Source organism: Lycorma delicatula, chromosome 1 (genome assembly GCF_047948215.1).
Source record: "Lycorma delicatula isolate Av1 chromosome 1, ASM4794821v1, whole genome shotgun sequence".
NCBI classification, from domain to species: domain Eukaryota; kingdom Metazoa; phylum Arthropoda; class Insecta; order Hemiptera; family Fulgoridae; genus Lycorma; species Lycorma delicatula.
In genome coordinates this window covers 51555493-51575177 of record NC_134455.1, presented here as the reverse complement: position 1 = coordinate 51575177, position 19685 = coordinate 51555493, and the positions used below count along the sequence as shown (strand labels likewise).

The 19685-nt window shown below is 28.7% G+C and overlaps 1 protein-coding gene across 3 annotated transcripts in view; it reads left to right on the top strand.

The window, feature by feature from the left end:
* Positions 1-19685, top strand: part of LOC142318092 (uncharacterized) — a 127522-nt gene that overhangs the window by 31559 nt on the left and 76278 nt on the right. For all 3 annotated transcript variants that reach the window (XM_075354622.1, XM_075354628.1, XM_075354638.1), the window contains 2 exons: positions 7419-7523; positions 14860-15018. In XM_075354622.1, coding sequence (XP_075210737.1) covers positions 7419-7523; positions 14860-15018 — 264 coding nt within the window. The remainder of the gene's footprint in view (positions 1-7418; positions 7524-14859; positions 15019-19685) is intronic.

Genomic DNA, 19685 nt, shown 5'->3' with positions numbered 1-19685 from the left:
ACAAGTTGTGGACTAAATCCAATCTAGAAGTTTATGTTAATAGCAATCAAAATTTATTATGATGAAATATAAGTTGAAGTTTAAGAGACTTTGAAGAAACATGGAAAAAATCTGTAGAAAATTAAAAAAGAATAATACACAATAAAATTGAAAGAAACCTAAAAAAACACTAGAAATGACCACAAAATCAGTTACTACAGAAAATGAGATGATGACCTTAACAGAAATATAAGGTAGGTGATGTTAGATAAGAAAGTAAAGTTAGACAGGAAAGTTCTTACGTCATGTTAGATGTTAGATAGAAAAGTAAAAGTTAAAAGAAAACATAAAAAGAAGTAGAATTGATAATTATTGAAAATATAAAAACCCAAAATTGAATGGAAATAAGAAACTTTATAGGTTCTTTAGGAATAAAGTATTTACTTTATTCTATTTAGAATAGACTTTCTTATATAGTTAGACTATATGAGACTTCTTTTTCTTAGTCTAAAGAACTAAGAAAAATTGATTCATTGAGGTAGAGAAAAAATTTATTACTGTAAAGGTAAGAGATAGGTGAAAAGCTAAGATTCATTAATATAAGAGATGCAGATAGTAAGCTGATGTTAGGAGAAGAAGAAATTACTAAAAGATGATAGAAATACGTAGAGGGGGAAATTATCTTATGAGTGAAAGAAGAAAAAGAGATTTATGGCAGTCTAAGAGGAGATTATTTGAAGATTAGAAGTTTATAGCTTTAAAGATTTAAATAGTGTAAGACTGCAGGAATTGATGATGTGACATTTGGTTCTATGGATAAACAATTTTTTTTAATTTTATACAAAGCTTGAAGGCATTCCAAAAAACTAAAATATTAAAAAAAGTTTCTTTGATGCTGGCCGTATTAATACAACAAATTTACAAAGCTGATATTAAGCTTTGTAAATTTGTTGTTAAGAAGGATCTCTATAAGTCACTTAACAACTCTGTTGGAGCTTGTTTACTAACTGGTGGCTCCTCTATGCAAAGTGAAGAACAGTCAATTCTGCTGCAAAATATATTTTTAATAAAGTATACAATATTAATTTTGTCTAAAACTGCTAACCTAAACTTCCTTTTATAAAGTATAATAATATTAAAATGATTTTAATAGTGTTAATTATGACATTTGCAATAAACTATATTTATGATGTAGATAATTTGATTGAAATATCTTGTTTATCGAGTTATAATAGGGAGTATTAATTTACATTGCATGTGTGATTTTTTTTTTTAGTCTCATAAATGTTTACATCATTGAAAGAATAAAATGTTTAATTATTGATAGATTAACCAGTTATATAAATTGATTTTTATGTAGATTTCCTAAATCAAATAAGAAATAGAATCAATTAAAATATAATTATTTTAATCTTGCAATTATTTTGTAATTTAATTAAATAGTCAATCTTATCATAATTTGTATTCAGTAATTTCTTCCACATTCAAATCCAGATAGGATATAATCATCATTCATTGCTATTTTTGTTATTTCATTTTTATTTATTTTTTCTTATAAGTGAACATATCCTTTTGCATTCTGTCAATCCAATTTCAGAAAATTTATTTTGACAGTTACATGATTTAAATCAGATTTATTCTTGTGCTGCCCAGTTTTTTAACTGCTCAAACCAGCTTTATCAAATTTAATTTCGGATAATAAGGAGCAGTACGAAATTGTGTGGCAAACATAGCATTCCTTGTTTTGTCAGATAACTTCAAATAATTTTATTTTTTGCATATCAAATGAAATTTTATGAATCTAAATGAAATATGATTTATCACCCAGTTCTCATGAGTTCGTTTTTAGCAGATGCTGCCTTGAGGCCCCTCTCTGTTTGAATATTGTGGTTTGAAACATTATCTATCACCAAAACACACTTTTCTGGTAAAATCAGTGTTCACTTCAAGAATCGGGACACTTCTCAATAATTAATTTTTTTAAATTAATTTCCTTATGGTAATTGTTAGTTGAAGTAGATTTCCATATTGCTAAGTTGTTAAGAATTAACGCCTCATTTTGCTATTGGAGTGCACTGTTATGCTCTTTGTACCTTTAGAATATAAAACTTTCAAATCTTGTTCATTTTCTTTCATTTGATTCCAGCCTTTATTATGAATGTAACTTGAATGGTTGGTAAGTTTTGTCTTTTTATACTATTGGTGCTCAGTAAAAGAATTTAAGAAAGAGGGTTGCCCCTCTTCCTACCAAAAATAAAACCCTTCTGTACTGTATATTTTGTTTTTCCATCAGTACAAAATGGTTTGATTCATTTTTGCCACTTAAACCATTCATATTAAGATTTTTCATAAACTGTCCGTGCCTCCATGATACAACCCTTCATTTTTACGTTTGTCAAAAGTTTTCTTAAAGTTGGAAAGCAGAGTTAGACTGTATAGAAATTTTTCACTATCTGTCTAATAGTATCTATCGAAACTATTACGGCTAGTAATTTTTTTGACATAAATTTTTTACACAATGAATTGAAAGGCATATTCATTCATTTTGTTTTTCTTCAGTTTTAACTCTTTTAAGTGGATATCTTGTCACATTGGAATATGCTCAGAATTTGTTTTGAGTTCGATCAGGATGTCTCATTATGTGCTTCTGTGGTCTTACAATCAATAATCTTTTTATAATTTCTTTACTTTATGAACTGAGTGGTTTACTTTGCCTGGCTTGGACATTAAGTTGCAGTGTTTGTTTGGTAGGGAAGTTAAAACTTTTAATAAGTACTTAATGCATTTAACTTAGATGTAAATTTATTCACTTGAAATAAACAGAAATTTTAAATTAAATAAACAATACATAACTTGAAATCACTTCTACAATTAAATAAAATAAAAGTTCAAAAACATTAGCTAATTAAAAAAAAAATTGATAATATTTTGAAACATTTGTGTTAACAGTGTCGTGAAACAAACATCAAACATATATTAATTTTAAAATGAAAACAAGATTTATTAATTATAATCCAATCAATCACTTGTTGTAAGCCTAAACTATTCCCTATATTATATTGATTCCTTATTTATTCCCTATATTATGTGATTGAATTTATGCTGTTATAGTTACAGATTGTGATATTTCAATAACTAACTTGTTTGCTGTGATTTATATACCGCTGTGGGATGTATAATATTTCAATGTACTTGTATTTTTTAAGTATTTGACTCATAAAAATCATAGATTATAAACAAACTGTCTTGTTATTGTTTCTGACAATAATAAATATTGAAGATTCAAATGAAAATAATAGTAATTAATGAAATAAATAATAATAATGTTCTGCAGTACAGAAGTAAAACTTTATTTAATAATTGAAAGGTGTCTAATCTATCAAAATTGTCTGTTCAGGGTCGGTGAGGGCTGAAGTGTCAAGTTTCTTTGCTTCAGCTCTGCAAAGACCACCAGTAGAAAAGCTCTAGCAACCTTTTACCTCATGTAACCTTGTGAGCACTGTCAATATATTTAAAATTTGTCAAGTTCAGAGAAAATTTTATTTATTTAAATGTATATTTCCAGCATATTTTAGATTTTATTATGAAATCAAATATTTTTCATAAATTGAGATATTTCCTACTAGAGTAGTTTTTTAAAATATGTAAATATGAATTAAGACCAATTTTTTGGTGCAGATTAGTTTTTAGATCTCTGGTGAAAAGTGACATAGGGTTGTTTTTAAATAAACAGAAAAGATTTGATAATTTAAAATATTTGTAGCAATACTAATTATGAATTAAAAGGTTACATGACAGGATAGTAGCAGCTACAAATGGGGTATATGAGCTCTGTTAATTTGTTACTTACCATTATTTTTGTTAATGTTTTTCTTTTTAATATCTTGATGTCTTTAATGGCAGTAATTTTTCTAGTCAATTTTTATTGAAGGTTAAAACTAACTGATTATGAAAAATATGTTTCAAAATTTATTTTATTGACCTAAAATTATGTACATGGCAATTAAAAAATAATTTCCCATAAAAATTACAAAACACGTTCTTGACTTACTTTAAAGGTTTGTTTAATGTTGGTAACCATACTTATTTGTTAAAAAATCATACCTGAATAAACAAGCAAGTTATGATATAGAATTAAAAATTTAAAAATGCCATAAAATAGAAATATAATTATAAGACCACAGTTGTTACAAAAGAAACTGGAGTTTATGAATGAAAACACAGTATTCAGTCTAACAGGTTGTGTTAGAATCAAAATTAGTCAAAGATGTTTTTCTGATATCTAGAACATAACATGAAAGATGTAGTAGCCAAAGACCGACCAGTTTGGTTTCTGTAACAAAGATCTATTTTGATTTTCTGGAATTCAGTTATTGACAAAACTAACAAACTGAGACATCTTTTGATTCTGAGATCATGTACAATCTTCATCTTTTAATTATAATTTACATTTGTTTATGTAATAACAATTTTTTCTTGAAAAAAATCATCATTCAGTTAAAACTAATATCCCTGTTTTGATAAATATGAACCACACTATAGTGAACAAGTATGTACATAATACTATGATGATAATAAATTCAAGTCATTAAAATGCATAAATAAATATTTTAGAAACATCTTATTTTAGCATATTATATTTAATTAAACTCCAAAGCAAATTAAAATATTGTATTAGATTGTCCCAGTTTATAGTATACCTACAATTTTAAGTGATTATTGTGATTTTTCTGTTGCCTGGCAAGCAGACTTGCTTCAAGCTAATCAATCTTCAACCAACTTTTTTTCTACTTATTCTCTCCCTCCAGCTTGATGTTTTGAAATAGTGGAATGGATTACCTAAAATGTGTAAAATTTATGTTCTAATCAGAATATTTATTACATGTAAATCATTACTGAATATAGTGAAAAATGTAAATAAGAGCAAAATTAGCCATTAAAAAAATAATATAATGGTTAATGACTATATGATATAAACAACTATATAATACAGAATACAGTACAATTAGCTGAAGTACTCGCGCATCAAAAATCTGAACTAGAATTCTGTACAGAAGAATTGAGAGGTGAGTGGAAGAAGTGTTAGGAGAAGACCAATTTGATTTCAGAAAAAGTATAGCGACAAGAGAAGCAATTTTAGCGCTCAAATCAATAGTAGAAGGAAATTAAACAAAAACAAACCAACATACTTGCCATTTATAGTTCTAGAAAAGGCATTTGATAACATAGACTGGAATAAAATGTTTAGCATTTTAAAAAAAAATTAGGGTTCAAGTACAGAGATAGAAGAACAATTGCTAACATTTACAGGAACCAAACAGCAACAGTAATAATTGAAGAACATAACAAAGAAGCCGTGATAAAAAAGGGAGTCTGACAAGGATGTTCCCTATCCCCATTATGTTTTAATCTTTATATAGAACTAGCAGTTAATGATGTTAAAGAACAATTTAGATGGAGTAATAGTACAAGATAAAAAGATAAAGATGCTACGATTTGCTGATATAGTAATTCTAGCTGAGAGTAAAAAAGATTTAGAAGAAACAATGAACGGCATGGGTGAAGTCCTATGCAAGAACTACCACATGAAAATAAACAAGAACAAAAGAAAAGCAATGAGATGTAGTAGAAATAATGTAGATGGACCACTGAATGTAATTATAGGAAGAGAAAAGATTACGGAGGTAGAAGAATTTTGTTATTTGGGAAGTAGAATTACTAAAAAGATGGACGAAGCAGGAGCGATGTAAAATGCCAAATAGCACAGGTGAAATGAGCCTGCAGTCAGAAATATAATTTGTTTACATCAAAAATTAATTTAAACGTCAGTAAAAACATTTTTGAAAGTGTATGTTTGGAGCATAGCTTTATATGGAAGTGAAACTTGGATGATCGGAATACCTGAGAAGAAAAGATTAGATTTTGAAATGTGGTGCTATAGGAGAATGTTAAAAATCAGATGGGTGGATAAAGTTACAAATGAAGAGGTGTTGTGACAAATTGATGAAGAAAGAAACATTTGGAAAGAAATATAGTTAAAAGAAAATATAGACTTATAGGCTACATATTAAGACATCCTGGAATAGTCGCTCTAATACTGGAGGGACAGGTAGATAGAAAAAATTGTGCTGACAGGCAGCGTTTTGAATATATAAAAGGAATGTAGGATGTAGGGGGTATACTGAAATGAAACGACGCACTAGAAAGGGAATCTTGGAGAGCTGCAGCAAACCAGTCATATGACTGAAGACAAAAAAAAATATATAGTATAAATAACATGTTTGCAAATATTCCAGTTATAAGTTTATGAAAGTGATGATGCTAAAAGTACAATTTAGTTCTACTCTACTGTATTAAGTAAAGTACTTACTTTATTATGTAAAGGAAAGGAAGATACCTATACAAGTGAATAATTAGATTATTTGTATTAACAAATTATGAGACTGGTTTTGATGCAGTAAAAGTTCATTAATTGAGTCTTCAATATTCTGGAATTTTAGTTGTGTGTACTGATATGGGTCAGTTGTAAAGTTTTTAAATATAATTTTTAGAGAAAAATAAATGCAAAAGTATAAAAGTAAATATGTTGTGCCCCTAGTTTAAATTGTTGTAAAGGATACTGTTTATAATTAGATATTCTCATGTACATCTGATAACTAATCAAATTATTTAAGCCTATTTATATATTATTTTAAACATTTTTAGTGATCTATGTTTTTCTACAAATTTTTTGAAGTATTTCAAGAGTGTTCTGCTTAATCCTACACATGAAATGGTGTATTTATGTGGGTGTTATGTTATTTATTTTGTATTTCTTTGTGTAAAATCAGAGCAATAAGTTCATAAAAAGTTTTCAGTGCATAACAAGTAAACACATCAAGCCTACTGTCGCTTCGAATCACTGCACAGTGCAATGAGGAAATCTTTGAAGAGTTTTTTCCATTAAATGATCTGGATTTTGTGTAAGAAATTTATATTTTTGGGAATGCTGATCAGTGGTTGTGTTTCATGTGGAACTCTGTACTGGCCTAACAAAGATGAATTGAATGATAAAAAGAAAATATCAAGCTTTAATTTCTAAATAATGAAAATTATTTAGAAACATTTATTATCCTCATTTATTTTCTGACGTACTTGAAACTGTACTGTTTCATAAATATTTAGCAGAGAAAGAATTAAATGGGAAGTTTAATTATTAGAATGGTTAAATAGGGCCTATGAATGGAGATAGCACTTACTTATCTGTTCTATACAATGATGTCTGCAATCAATATTACCTTGTAAGACTGATAAAGAGTTCATAAGATTTTTTGTTTCATTGTGCAATTGAATTGTTTTCTTTCAGTGTATTATTATATTATATTTTTATTTATTATTTAGCTCATACATATGTCTGATTGTAATTTTTGTATTACTTTACTTATTTTGAATCCTTTCAGGTGAAATGTGGTGTTTGTGGAGAGGAAATGAAACTAAAAGAATATGAGATGAAACATTTGGATAAACACAATTTTATTTGCTGGCTTGAAGGAGAAAAGCCTCTTGTAAGTAATTTGTTATAAGTTTGGTTGTGTATCTCTGGGTATGGATTTCAGTTGTAAAATGTGAATACTGTACAAAATATATATGAGGTATACGTGAGGTCTGTAAATAAAGTAATGAGACTAGTTCAGAAAAACGTTTTATTTACAATCCAATTATACATTGACTTTATCACCTTCAATGTAGTTCCCTTGGGAAGCCACGCAATGTTTCATACAGTTTTCTCACTCTTCATAGCAGTGTTGGAACTCAGAAACTGGAATATCTTTTAAATGGTTGGTTACATTTTTTTTTTTTTATGTTTTCTACTGCTCCAAAATTGTGTCCTTTAAGGTGTTTTTTTAAAGTCTGGAACAGGAAAAGTCACCAGGACTCAAGACAAGGTGAATAAGTTGGTTGAGGAACTACAGGAATGTTTTTCTTTGCCAAAAGCTCATTAATCGAGAGTGCATTGTCATGATGCAGCATACAGTTGTCTTTGATGGCTGATCTCATGCATGCAACTCTTTTCCGCAGTCTTTCAAAATTTTCTCTGCAAACATATTGATTTACAGTCTGCCCTGTAGGCAAAAAGTCCTTGCGGATAATGCCATTACTATCGAAGAAACAAATTAGCAGGGTTCTGATTTTTTATTTACTCATTTTTGCTTTTTTGGGACGTGGTGAGTTAGAAGTGTGCCACTCCTTGCTCTGGCATTTTGTTTTGGGGTTGTACTCAAATATCCAAGATTCATCACCAGTAATAACATTTTTTTAGAAAATCAGGATCAGTTTCAATTCACCATAGAAGATTGCGGCACACATCCATCCTGATGTTTTTCTGTTCAACTGTGAGGTTTTTTTGGACCAATTTTGAACAAACTTTTTTCATCTTCAGTTCGTTTGTCAAAATTTGATGGACTGTGGTATGGTTCAAATTCAATTCTTTGCAATCATTCTTACAGTTAATCACCGATTGTACCATATCAAGTCTCTGATTTGCTCAATATTGTCGTCACTTTTTGATGTTAACAGTCTTCCAGAGCATGGATTGCCCGCAACTGATTCCCGGCCATCTGAAAATGCTAAAAACTTGGACTCATGACAGAGCATCATCTCCATAAATTTTGAAAAAGTTTCAGTAACATTCTCACCGAGTTTAACAAAACTTGATTGCGCAATACTGATAATTAGTATCACTCATTTTTGTAATGCACAACAAAAACTCATTTTACGAAAAGTTTGTGTACGTCTCATGTGGCAATAATAGACTAAAAATATTAATGCCTCATACAAATCAGCTGTTCATATAACCATATGTTTACTAGTAACTTTACAGTGTTGTCACTTTGGCTGCCAAAAAAAAAAAAAACTAGTCCCATTACTTTATTTACGGATCTTGTGTGTGTGTGAGACTCACACACACAAGGTCTGTCTGGAAAGTAATGTCATACATTTTACTGTGAAACAATTGTACATTGCAATGTGCTCTATCATTCACTTGGAGTGATGGTGGTGTGTCAACTACAGAGTAAGTGCTTGCTCAGTTGTCTCTGAGCTCTCAGAAGTGAAGGACAGGTAATTTCGTAAACCTCTGTTTTGTCTCTTGATAAAAGTCGCGATACAGCACTCACTGAAATGAATATATGCGATCAAGTTTTGTATGAAATTTGGCAAATATGCAGCAGAAACTTTTCCAATGATTCAACAGGCCTTCAGGGATGAGTGTGTATCACAAAGGCAAGTCTACAGATGTCACAAGGTGTTTTTGGAAGGCCGTGAACAGGTCGACAATGAAGCCTGCGCTGGATACCTGTAACCTCAAATGACGAAAATGTGACTTGTGTAAAAGAACTTTTTTTCAAACAGACCATTGAATGAGTGGTTGTTTCATGGCTGACATGTTAAATATTCCAAATCTATCATCCATGAGATTGTGACCAAGGATTTGCACATAAGAAAAGTATGCGCCAAACATCCAAAAGTAGATGACTCTTCATGTTTTCTGGAAATACAGATGTCTATATTTCACTTAAGTAGGTGTATAAATTGTTAATTAACAAAATAAGACAGTGCATGCATAATGTATAATTTTAATAAATTTAAAAAAGTTTATTCTGATTGATACATAGTAAATGATGCAGATCACATTGGGTATGTGTGCGTGCTATTCATATATACCAGGACTATTATTAAAGTAAGAGTATTGGCACTTAAACTGATTTATAACCTTGTTATTTAATCAGTTTTTAAGTACTCTGTGATTATTTTATAAATAGTTGTCTCAACATCTATCTTTGTTTTATATATTCAGATTGTCCTTGTGATTTCTCCATGTGCTTGGGAAAAAATTATTAATAATCTGTGTAATAATCTATGGGGATGTTATTTGTAAGTGCTCCCTATTAAAAGAAGAGAACTTTGCATTGTATTTTTAGAGATTATTGTAATTAGTTTTACACCGAGCACAACTGAAATTTTTGTTACAAAGTGAAGTATAATAGTAGGGTACAATCAGCCTCTGGGGAGAGAAAAATTAATTAACATCTTAGTTTTCTGCTTGCTTATTTACCAGTATATAAAACTCATATGACTTTATACATGTTATGTATTATTACAGATGATAATCTAGAATTATCATCTTCAGATGATTGTAATGACACTCTTTTTTTTTACTCTTTCTTTCATTGAAGTGTAAAGTCAAATACCAAAAACAGCAAGTTTAGATAATTACTTGGCCCAAAATTAATTAAAATAATCAGGATCGATATCCATTTTGAAACATTTTGTATTTCATTTTAAATAAGATCCTTAATTATTAGCTGATTTAATATATAAAATTAGAAAAAATATAGAAGTGGATTATAATTTGTAAAACTTTATATACTTGTGTATACCCGCATGCTTGTGTAAATCCTTTTATTAATTAATTTTTAAAATACTTATTTAGAGCAATTTAAAAGAAATAAGATAATTAATGTGGTACTGTATTTAGCAAACCTAGTAAACCAGATTTTAAGGCCTTAACATTTTTAGCTCATCTGTAGGAAGAAATAAAATAAGTATTTGTGATACTAATCTTACAGTTGCTTACAGCTTTGAGCTTATGGAGTTACATTTAATATGAGCTACTATTTATAATTGTTTTTATATGAACGCCCAAAAAGTTTTTTTTTTATGATATTGTATATAAATGCAAAGCTTGTTTCTTGATTTTTACTTCAATCTACTGTCTATAAATTCTAGTGCACATGTAGTTTTTGTTATTGTCAAGGTTTTATTTTCTTGATTAACTTTTTTTTTTACAATAGCAGTGCTAAAATCATTTAATTGGTTTTGAAGTTTTGAAATATGTAATATCTTTTGGAGATACTCTACTTTTACATCAAATGTGGAAAATGTCCTCTGTTTACCTCAAGACATAGCTGAACAAATTGTTTCATGTTCCTGGCTGTTGAAGTGGTGTATGTGGCTGAAGTGATTCATTACCTTGTCATTACGATTGATTTTGTATGTAATGTTTAGTATCAAAAAATCTGATGTTGAGAGGATATACAGTATTATATAATCTTCAATTAATGCAAAAGAAACAAGTCTGATGGTGATAAATTGGTTATCTCATTGGCCACAAGTCCCTGGAGGTGATGTCGCAATCAAGAAATTTTCAATCAAAGCCTTGAACTCCTATGACATATGGAATGTGGTTCCATCCTTTCAGAAATAGCCTTAATGTACTTTAATTTCATTCAATTTTTTATCAAATTATATGAAAATGTGGTGTTCACCGTTCCATCAGAAAAAATTGGACCCACTATTCTTTCTGCTGATACTACACACCAAACTTCAGTTTCCAATGGGTATATTGGCTCTTCATGAATGGCATGCAGTCCAAAAGTATATGTTCTGTGAATTGACACAGCAAACAAGTTTAACAAGGTAGTATGTATAAAAGATGGTATGTCAGGGTTTTCTACACAATCGCTTGAAATGAATGACATCCTTTAGCACAGTTACATAATGCATTATTCTAATATTATTGTGTTCCAGTAATTTTTGAACAGCCATCATCCTACATACATTTAACTTAATTCTTTTTGCAGCTGTTTGACACATCGAGTACAACAGTCCTCTATTCTAAGACAGATGTCTTAATCACTTACCGAGTAACTGCAGCAATTTCAATTAAATATTCACAGTAACTTCCAGCAGTTTAGACAGATGATGTTTTCTAGTTTTTCACTCATAAGATTACCAGTTGCTTCCAACTTGCAAACCAATGCCAATATTGTTTTCATGTCTGGCCTAACACCAAATTCTATCTGGTATGCCCTTAGCATTGTTATGACCAAATTCATTATCCAGTAATATTTTACAATGAACAAAACCAGTATGTATTGCATTTCAAATACATATCTTCATTATGTGACAGCACTGTACTGAATTAATTACATGTTTATAAATAATAAAGAGTAAACAGCAAGTATATGCACAGTCTATAATACTGATAAGGCACGTAATGAAACAGCTGGAAATGAACACCAGTTCTAATAAATTGTTTAAAAAAATTGTAATCTATTAATCACTCTATGTAATTTATTATGACATAAGCAAAAAGTAAGTAAAAAAAGATTGTTAGGGGGGAAAAAATCATTTCTAGAAGAAAAATTGATTCAATGAAATAGAAAATATTATTTTACGATATTAAAAAGATATGAAACAGATTAAAAAAATATTAAAAATATAAAAGCTTACGTTAATAGAAAAATCTATGTCCTAAAAGATAAATTTAAAAAACTTTGAAACTGATAAAAAATGAATGAAATAAGTAAATTCATACATCTCTCTTCCTGCATGGTAATTTAACTCGATAAACCTACTTAATTGGGGGTCTGCCTTCCTGAAATTACCTAGAAAAAATTGGTAACAACTAACTTACCATACAAACTGTGGGGTCAGCTCTTAACAAAATAATCATTCAACCTCTGTGTTCTTTGGCATAGTGATTTTTGGTTAAAACTGGTATATGAGTGATAGTAATAGATGCAGTTGTTTAGATGTCTTTATCATGTCAGTGACTGTGGTTTATGCACTCAAATTATTATACATTGACTGATTTTTGTTCACTTCTCTTTATACATCAAAATTGATACAGAAATAATAATTACTATTTGTAAATTTGTAAGCTAAATGAACTAATTAAAATACTTTTTACTTCTTTAAAGACATTAGTTAATAAAAAAATTTGCTTTTCTATAACTTCTGTAATATAAAATAGGATTTTCAGTTAGTTTTAAAACATGTTATGGAGTGTTTTGCTCTATAGATTGATGAGTTTACAAGAGGGCATTGGTAATTCCCTTATTTTTGTAAGTCACTCCTAGTTCTTATAAAAGTTGTATCATAATATGTCTGTTCCAGTCATGTGAACATTTATCACAACCATTGCTGTCAATATAATGGAACACTATTCATACTTACTGTTTACATAGATTAGCTTCTACCTAAGTATGACTGTTTACATTAACATTAAATCAAAAGTGTATTTAGTGAAAGCAGGGTAACTTTTAATTATGTTTAAATTGTTTTTAATAGGCAAACTTTGATCTTATTGTCTATGCATTGCTGTGTATCTACCTCATTGTTATTATTATTATTGCCATTTTACATCATGAAGTGGTAGCTAACTGCCTTTCATGTAGAAAGTTTGTGCATTAGAATCCCTGATAGGCTTGGGAATTTTTCGCATGTTTTAAAACATTACTCATCATACAAAATTAAAATAAAAGAGTTTAGGGAGGCTGTAATTGTGTAAAGGTTTATTTTTTCCATAGAAAAGATGAGATAATAAATAATTACTATTGTACATATAAATTTATGCATATTTATTATCACAACTCAAAAGCCTCCAGATTTGAGCCATAACCATCAAAGTGGTAAAATTGTTTTCTATGTTTGTGAAAATTAATTTCTGTACCTGAAACAAAATATGTTATTACAAAATGGACGAAGATATTCTTAGGCCAAAGAAAACAAAATAGTTTCAGACTGGTATGACAACAAAAATTCCTTTGTGACCTTTATATCTACCAGCTTCATAAAAAGCTGAGTTCAATTCTCTTGCCTGTACAATTTCTCTCAGACAGTCATAGTACAGTTGGGGGAGAATTAAGTATTTTTTAAGAGACTGGGAATTTACCAGAAGTGAAATATCCCTTTTAAAATAAGGTTGTGGAACTGTGAAAAACATTTAAAAAATAATTGTTAACTTGTTTTCTAAAGCTTATTTGTATTCAATCTAATTATAGTATTTAATACAATCTGCATTAATCATAGTTTTATTAAAATTTAAAATTCTCTAATCTAATGACTGTTCTTTTCATAAAACTATATTTTTTGTTGGTTTAATATTTAGAATTAAACATAAAACAATTTCATGGACTTGTTTAAATTTAGTTCCATATAATTATTTTTAATACCTCTTTTGTTAAGTGAAGTAACACCATATCTGTAGGTAACTATAGTTATATACTTTTTACAATTGTATTTTATACAGTTTCAGCTAAATGTTGAGAGCATTTTTCTCCCACAGTCTTTTGAATATATTTTTTATTCATCTCATGCCTTTTTTAAAGTAATCCATTTGTGTATTTCTCTGATGTTTATAATAAATTTAAAATAAATTATCATTATCATCTACACATGTAATAAATTATGTTTCTAACTTCTCCTCCAGTTTTTAATGTTTTATGTCAGAACATTCATATATGAAAAATTTTATAGAACAGAATTTTAAATCAAGCCACGTCATAAGTCCATTTTCAACAGTTAAAGTTGGTGTGTGCAAGGATAAAGTAAGCCAATGACAGAAAGTCAAAACCATAACTACTTTCATGTAAATAGCTGAAAATAGACAAATGCTATGTCAAATTGTTTTGTTAAAATTTTATTTTACAGCTTTGTTCTTATTACCTTTTTTATACCTTTTGCTGGTTTTACACAGTTAAGAGTTAATTTTTTAAAAAATTAAAAATAAGTTTGTAATTTCTATGTATTTGTATAAATTTTTATATTTTTAGTCTATAAGCAACAACAGATTCCAGAGAGGCTGAGAAGATTTTACCAGAACTTTCCTGTTGTAAAAGTTTTCATTTTAGATTTTTAGCATTTTATCTTTTCCCCGTTCAAAACTTTTATAGGAAAATTGGATTTTATTAAATATTGAGATTTATCCATTATTTATTTATTATTATTATTTTTTTTTCAGATTATGTAATTAAATAATACATATCATCTTCAATTCAAGTTAATTTTAACTGTTACAACTTTCTCTGTATTATAAATGTTTGTTTTTTGATGCAGGATCCAAATAATGAAGCAGATGTTGTTGCTGCTTGTTGCAAAGCTCGGAGAGTAAAAAAAAAACTCTTTTCTGGAATGAAATGTGAAAGATGTGGCATTCGTAAAAAGAGTGGTGTTGGTTATTTCAGTCATATTCAGTTCTGTGGTATGACTCAGGCGGTATGTGAATTGATGTTTTGATCTCTCTGATTTAGTTTTACTTTATTATTTGTTATTTTGATTATTGTTATTTTGAATGTTGTTATTTTGAATAAAGTGGATAAATCCTCTGAATCAAAACATCTGATTCTGCTACAGGCATGTTGATATTCTACATTTTCATTTCACACTTCACTATATACCAGCAGGATTTTTAGTTAGAACCAATTTCAGCTTACCTCTAACTTTCAGAACTTCTGAAAAATAAATATCATTAACATTTGAATGTGCCAGGAAGTCATCTATTAATGACTTTGAAAATAGTAACGTATTTCTAACTTATCATATTCCTAGGTAACATGATATATTTCTTTGTGAGTTATTCTTTATTAATCTATAGAAAACTGTAGATTCCATCACCAATGAGAGTTCATGCATTGGGTCTTGCAGTTCTGTATCTTTTCATTCATTAGTCACAGTTGATAATATTTTGGAATCACATAAGTGTTACAAATGCTACTTGCACTGAACCCATCTTCTAATGGGGATCTGGCTGAACAGCTGGGATAGTTCAGTTGGCTATTTTTACATACCACACAATTTTAGGGTGGGTGGTTTTTCATAAGTAAAATAGAGTTTAGTGTCAGTTATTTTTTTTGTCTTGAGGAAAAACAGTTCAATGCAGCATAAATTTATGCTCGGCTACAAAATCATTGATTTAGTCACATGCTCTTCCACCCTCTCATGGGATTGTGGATGGAATGGAAGCTCATGAGGAAAGCTAAGGTCAAAAACTGTTAAAATAGTTATGAATAGGACAATAATACAGAGCTTTATTCAAATATCAGTAATGTTAAAATAAGTCAAAAAACAAAATTGAATTATCTTAGTAAAAATAATAAATCAAAAACTTAATTTTTTGAGTTTAATAATTATAGATATTGATAAAATTTTTAGTCGGTTACAAAACAATATTTTTGATTATTAAAAACTATTTTAATATTCTTTTACTATTAAAGCTTGTTTTAATCTGATGTTAAAAAATGAATTTCGAGTTCGGTAGGGTATTTATAAAAACGGTTTCAAGAATTCAGGAGATGTTCCCCCACATTGAAATAAAAAATAAACTTTATATCAGTATATGTCCGGAAATGCCTAGTTTATCAGCTATCTGCTATTTTTTATTTTGAACATAAAAATTTATTTCTCAGGAATGATTAATTTTGTATATTGCTAGGGTACCTAGAGTTGTACTGTTTAAAAATAATGAACCTAAACTCTCAGTTCATTTAAAAAGATATGTAAACTTTTTAAATCTTAATATCTTTGCAACTGCTGGTTTATTTAAATGTTATAACAAAAAATGTTGACCGTTTATCATAAAGAAAATAACATCCTATTTATTCAAATCCATTCATAAATAACAAAGTTATGGTAAAAATTCTTGAAGTGAGTTACAAGTTTAAAAAAAGCAGTTTTCATTTTCCTCTAAATAAAATTAATTAACTTAACATGATGTCAACTAGAATAATTTTATTAGAGTTATTATGTAATAAATTATAATAATTTAATAATACTGAAAAATTTCAATAAAATAAAGTATTATTGAAATTGTGAAAATATTATAATAACAAATAATACTAATACTAAAGAATAATTTGCATTAAAACAGGTGATGTAGTTAACAAAATCATTGTTGTAATGTAAATAAAGAGAATTACCCGGTTAGTCTTTTACTATTGACCAAGTGAATGCGTTGATCTGTGCTGAATAAATAAATTATTTTTTTTATCATTATCTTATTCACCATGACAGGTAACATGAATCATATTTGTACTAATTTAGAAGTGGCTGATATGAATTTAATGTATGGTCTCTCACATCACAACACCCACTCTTTGTGTTTTGAGAGGATCTGAGGGTCTGGGATTGGGTAGTGATTCGAAATAAATTATGAAGCATGTCAATACAGTTACTAATTTATGTAACACAACTACAGATGTAAACATAGAAGATAATTCAAAATATAAGTTAGATAACATTATAAATTGATATATGATAATAATTACAAAATTATACTTGTAAATATCCAAAGCCATTTTAAACACACACACACAAGTAAAGTCTTGATTCAAATATATTCTTTATAACCAGTAATTTATAGTCCAGATTACACACTACAGGATATGAATATATGGAAAAATTACTTAATCACACCATATCACCATGCCAAACTAATAATAAACAATATATATTCCAATTCAGTTTTACATTTGCCTAATAAAAAAGAATCAGCTCATACCAGTCAATAAAAAGAATAATTTAGTAAGCCTTGATTTTCATCATGATTATGGCTCATAAAACTGTCCACACTACCATGTTCTTTGCAGAACCAAAACTGAACACTGTGATTGTTACCTTCTTACACAATGTTTTCATCCATTCACAGATCAGACACACAGGAAGCGTAAAATCTGAAAACATGGTAAATCTGGATGACTATGTTCAGTTTATACACCTGAATTCAAGGAGAGTGTGTTAGATGAAATATCTAACCAACCTGATAAAAGTATTAGAGAGCTGGCCTTGGGGTTCAATGTTAGTAATGCAACAGTTTGGAAGGTTTTGTATGAGAAGCAACACCATGCCTATCACTATCTGCGAGTACAAGCTATTTTACCTTGGCATTATACTTACATGTTCGACTATGCCAATGGCTTGTCTGAAAATGTAGTAATCCAAATTTTTTAATGATGTTTTCTTTACCGATAAAGCTAAATGTACAACATTGGTCATTCTTAACACCCACACCATGTACATCTGGTCAATTGAAAACCCTCATGCCTTTTCAGAGAACAGTCACCAATATCAGTTTTCTGTAAACATGGGCACTGGTATTCTGGGTGACCACTTATTTGTCTTTTTTTACCTGAAATACTCAATGGTGAAAGAAATTTACTTTTTTTGATAGCTGATCTTACACCTTTACTTGAAGATTTGCCACTAAACACATGCAATAAAATGTGGTTCATACTAGCTGGAGCCCCAGCTCATAACAGATTACAAGTTTGAGATCACCTAAATGGAGCATGCATAAACAGACGGATTGAGTGAGGAGGCCCACTAGCATGGCCTGCGAGGTTTCCCAATCTCAATCCTCTTGACTTTTTTTTTTGGGGCTATTTAAAAACACTTGTATAAAACAACCTTGTGGATACCATAGAAGAATTGCATACAAGAATTGTAAATGGGATTGAGAGCATTCATCAGACACCTAGCAACTTGAAAGAGTTCGACAGTCAATGGAAAAATGCTTGGATGCATGAATTTTGAATGAGAGTCGCCATTTTGAACAGCTACTGTAGTTTCTTTTATTAATGTTTTATCTGATATGATAATTTATTGTTTGTTGTTAAATAAATTTTAACTGAAAAAACAAAACAGTTTGTTTAACAACCAGTATTTGTTCATTAAACAAAAAACTTGTAATTCAAATTATTTTTCAATATTAATATTATTTATTATTATATCTTCATAGTATCAATAATATTTAATTTTATTGTAATATTTTCAATATTATTAAATTATTATAATTTATTTCATGATAACATTAATAAAATTATTCCATTTGAGGTCATGTTAAGTTATTTAATTTTATTCAGTTGGAAATGAAAACTGGTTTTTTTATCTAGTGACTCATTTTAAGAACGTTTGCCATAAGTTTGTTTTTTATAAACCAATTTGGATAAATAAAGAGTTGTTTCCTTTATCATAAAACGCTTAACATTTTTCGTAGTATAAATTTAAATAAACCAGCCGTTGCAAAGATATTGATGACAGTCAAAAAGTTTACATTGCTGCCATTTTGAAACTGATTGAGAGAATATCATATATATATATATATATATATATATATATATATATAGTGCAAACAATGAAAATAAAAGCTTGCTTACATGAGGTTGCTTATGCACATGTATCAATTCACACTCATTTAATGCTATACAACTAAATCTACAACATATATAATACACATTGTTTCTGTTACTCCCCCGCCCCTAAATGTACTTAGAGTAAATAATAGTTGTATTAAAACGAAATATGTATACGACAAGCGTAAAACCTACTATTATAATGAGTGCTAAGAAATACTGTTAAATAATGTTTCAAACCAAACATTAGTTTCAAATGAATAAAATCCGAGAAAGCAAAGTATTTATCGAGAAATATGCAGCACGAAAAGCGGCATAGTTTCGTTACTGCACGTACACGATTGGAATATTTTCAAATCTGTTACTTTCAAGTCATGTCCTAATTTGTTATTCAAATAATAAATTAAACACCACAAATGTAAAATAATTACAATAAATAAATCTTTATTTGTCTTCTGAAATCAATGTGAATATATATATATACATATATTCTGAATATATATGCATATATTAACGTGTTTTTATACAATTGAACCGATACAATTAATCAATTTGAGCTACTGTTATTATTTAATCATAAATAATAACAGTACACGTTTATATATATAAAAGAACGCTTTTAAAATAATACGGTGATGAAATATGCAATAATTACATAAAAAAGGACATTGGAAAATAGTAAAGCAAATTATCTGTAACAATTATAAATACAACGAAGTTTCTGAAAATAACAATAAATTAAATTAGAGATATTAT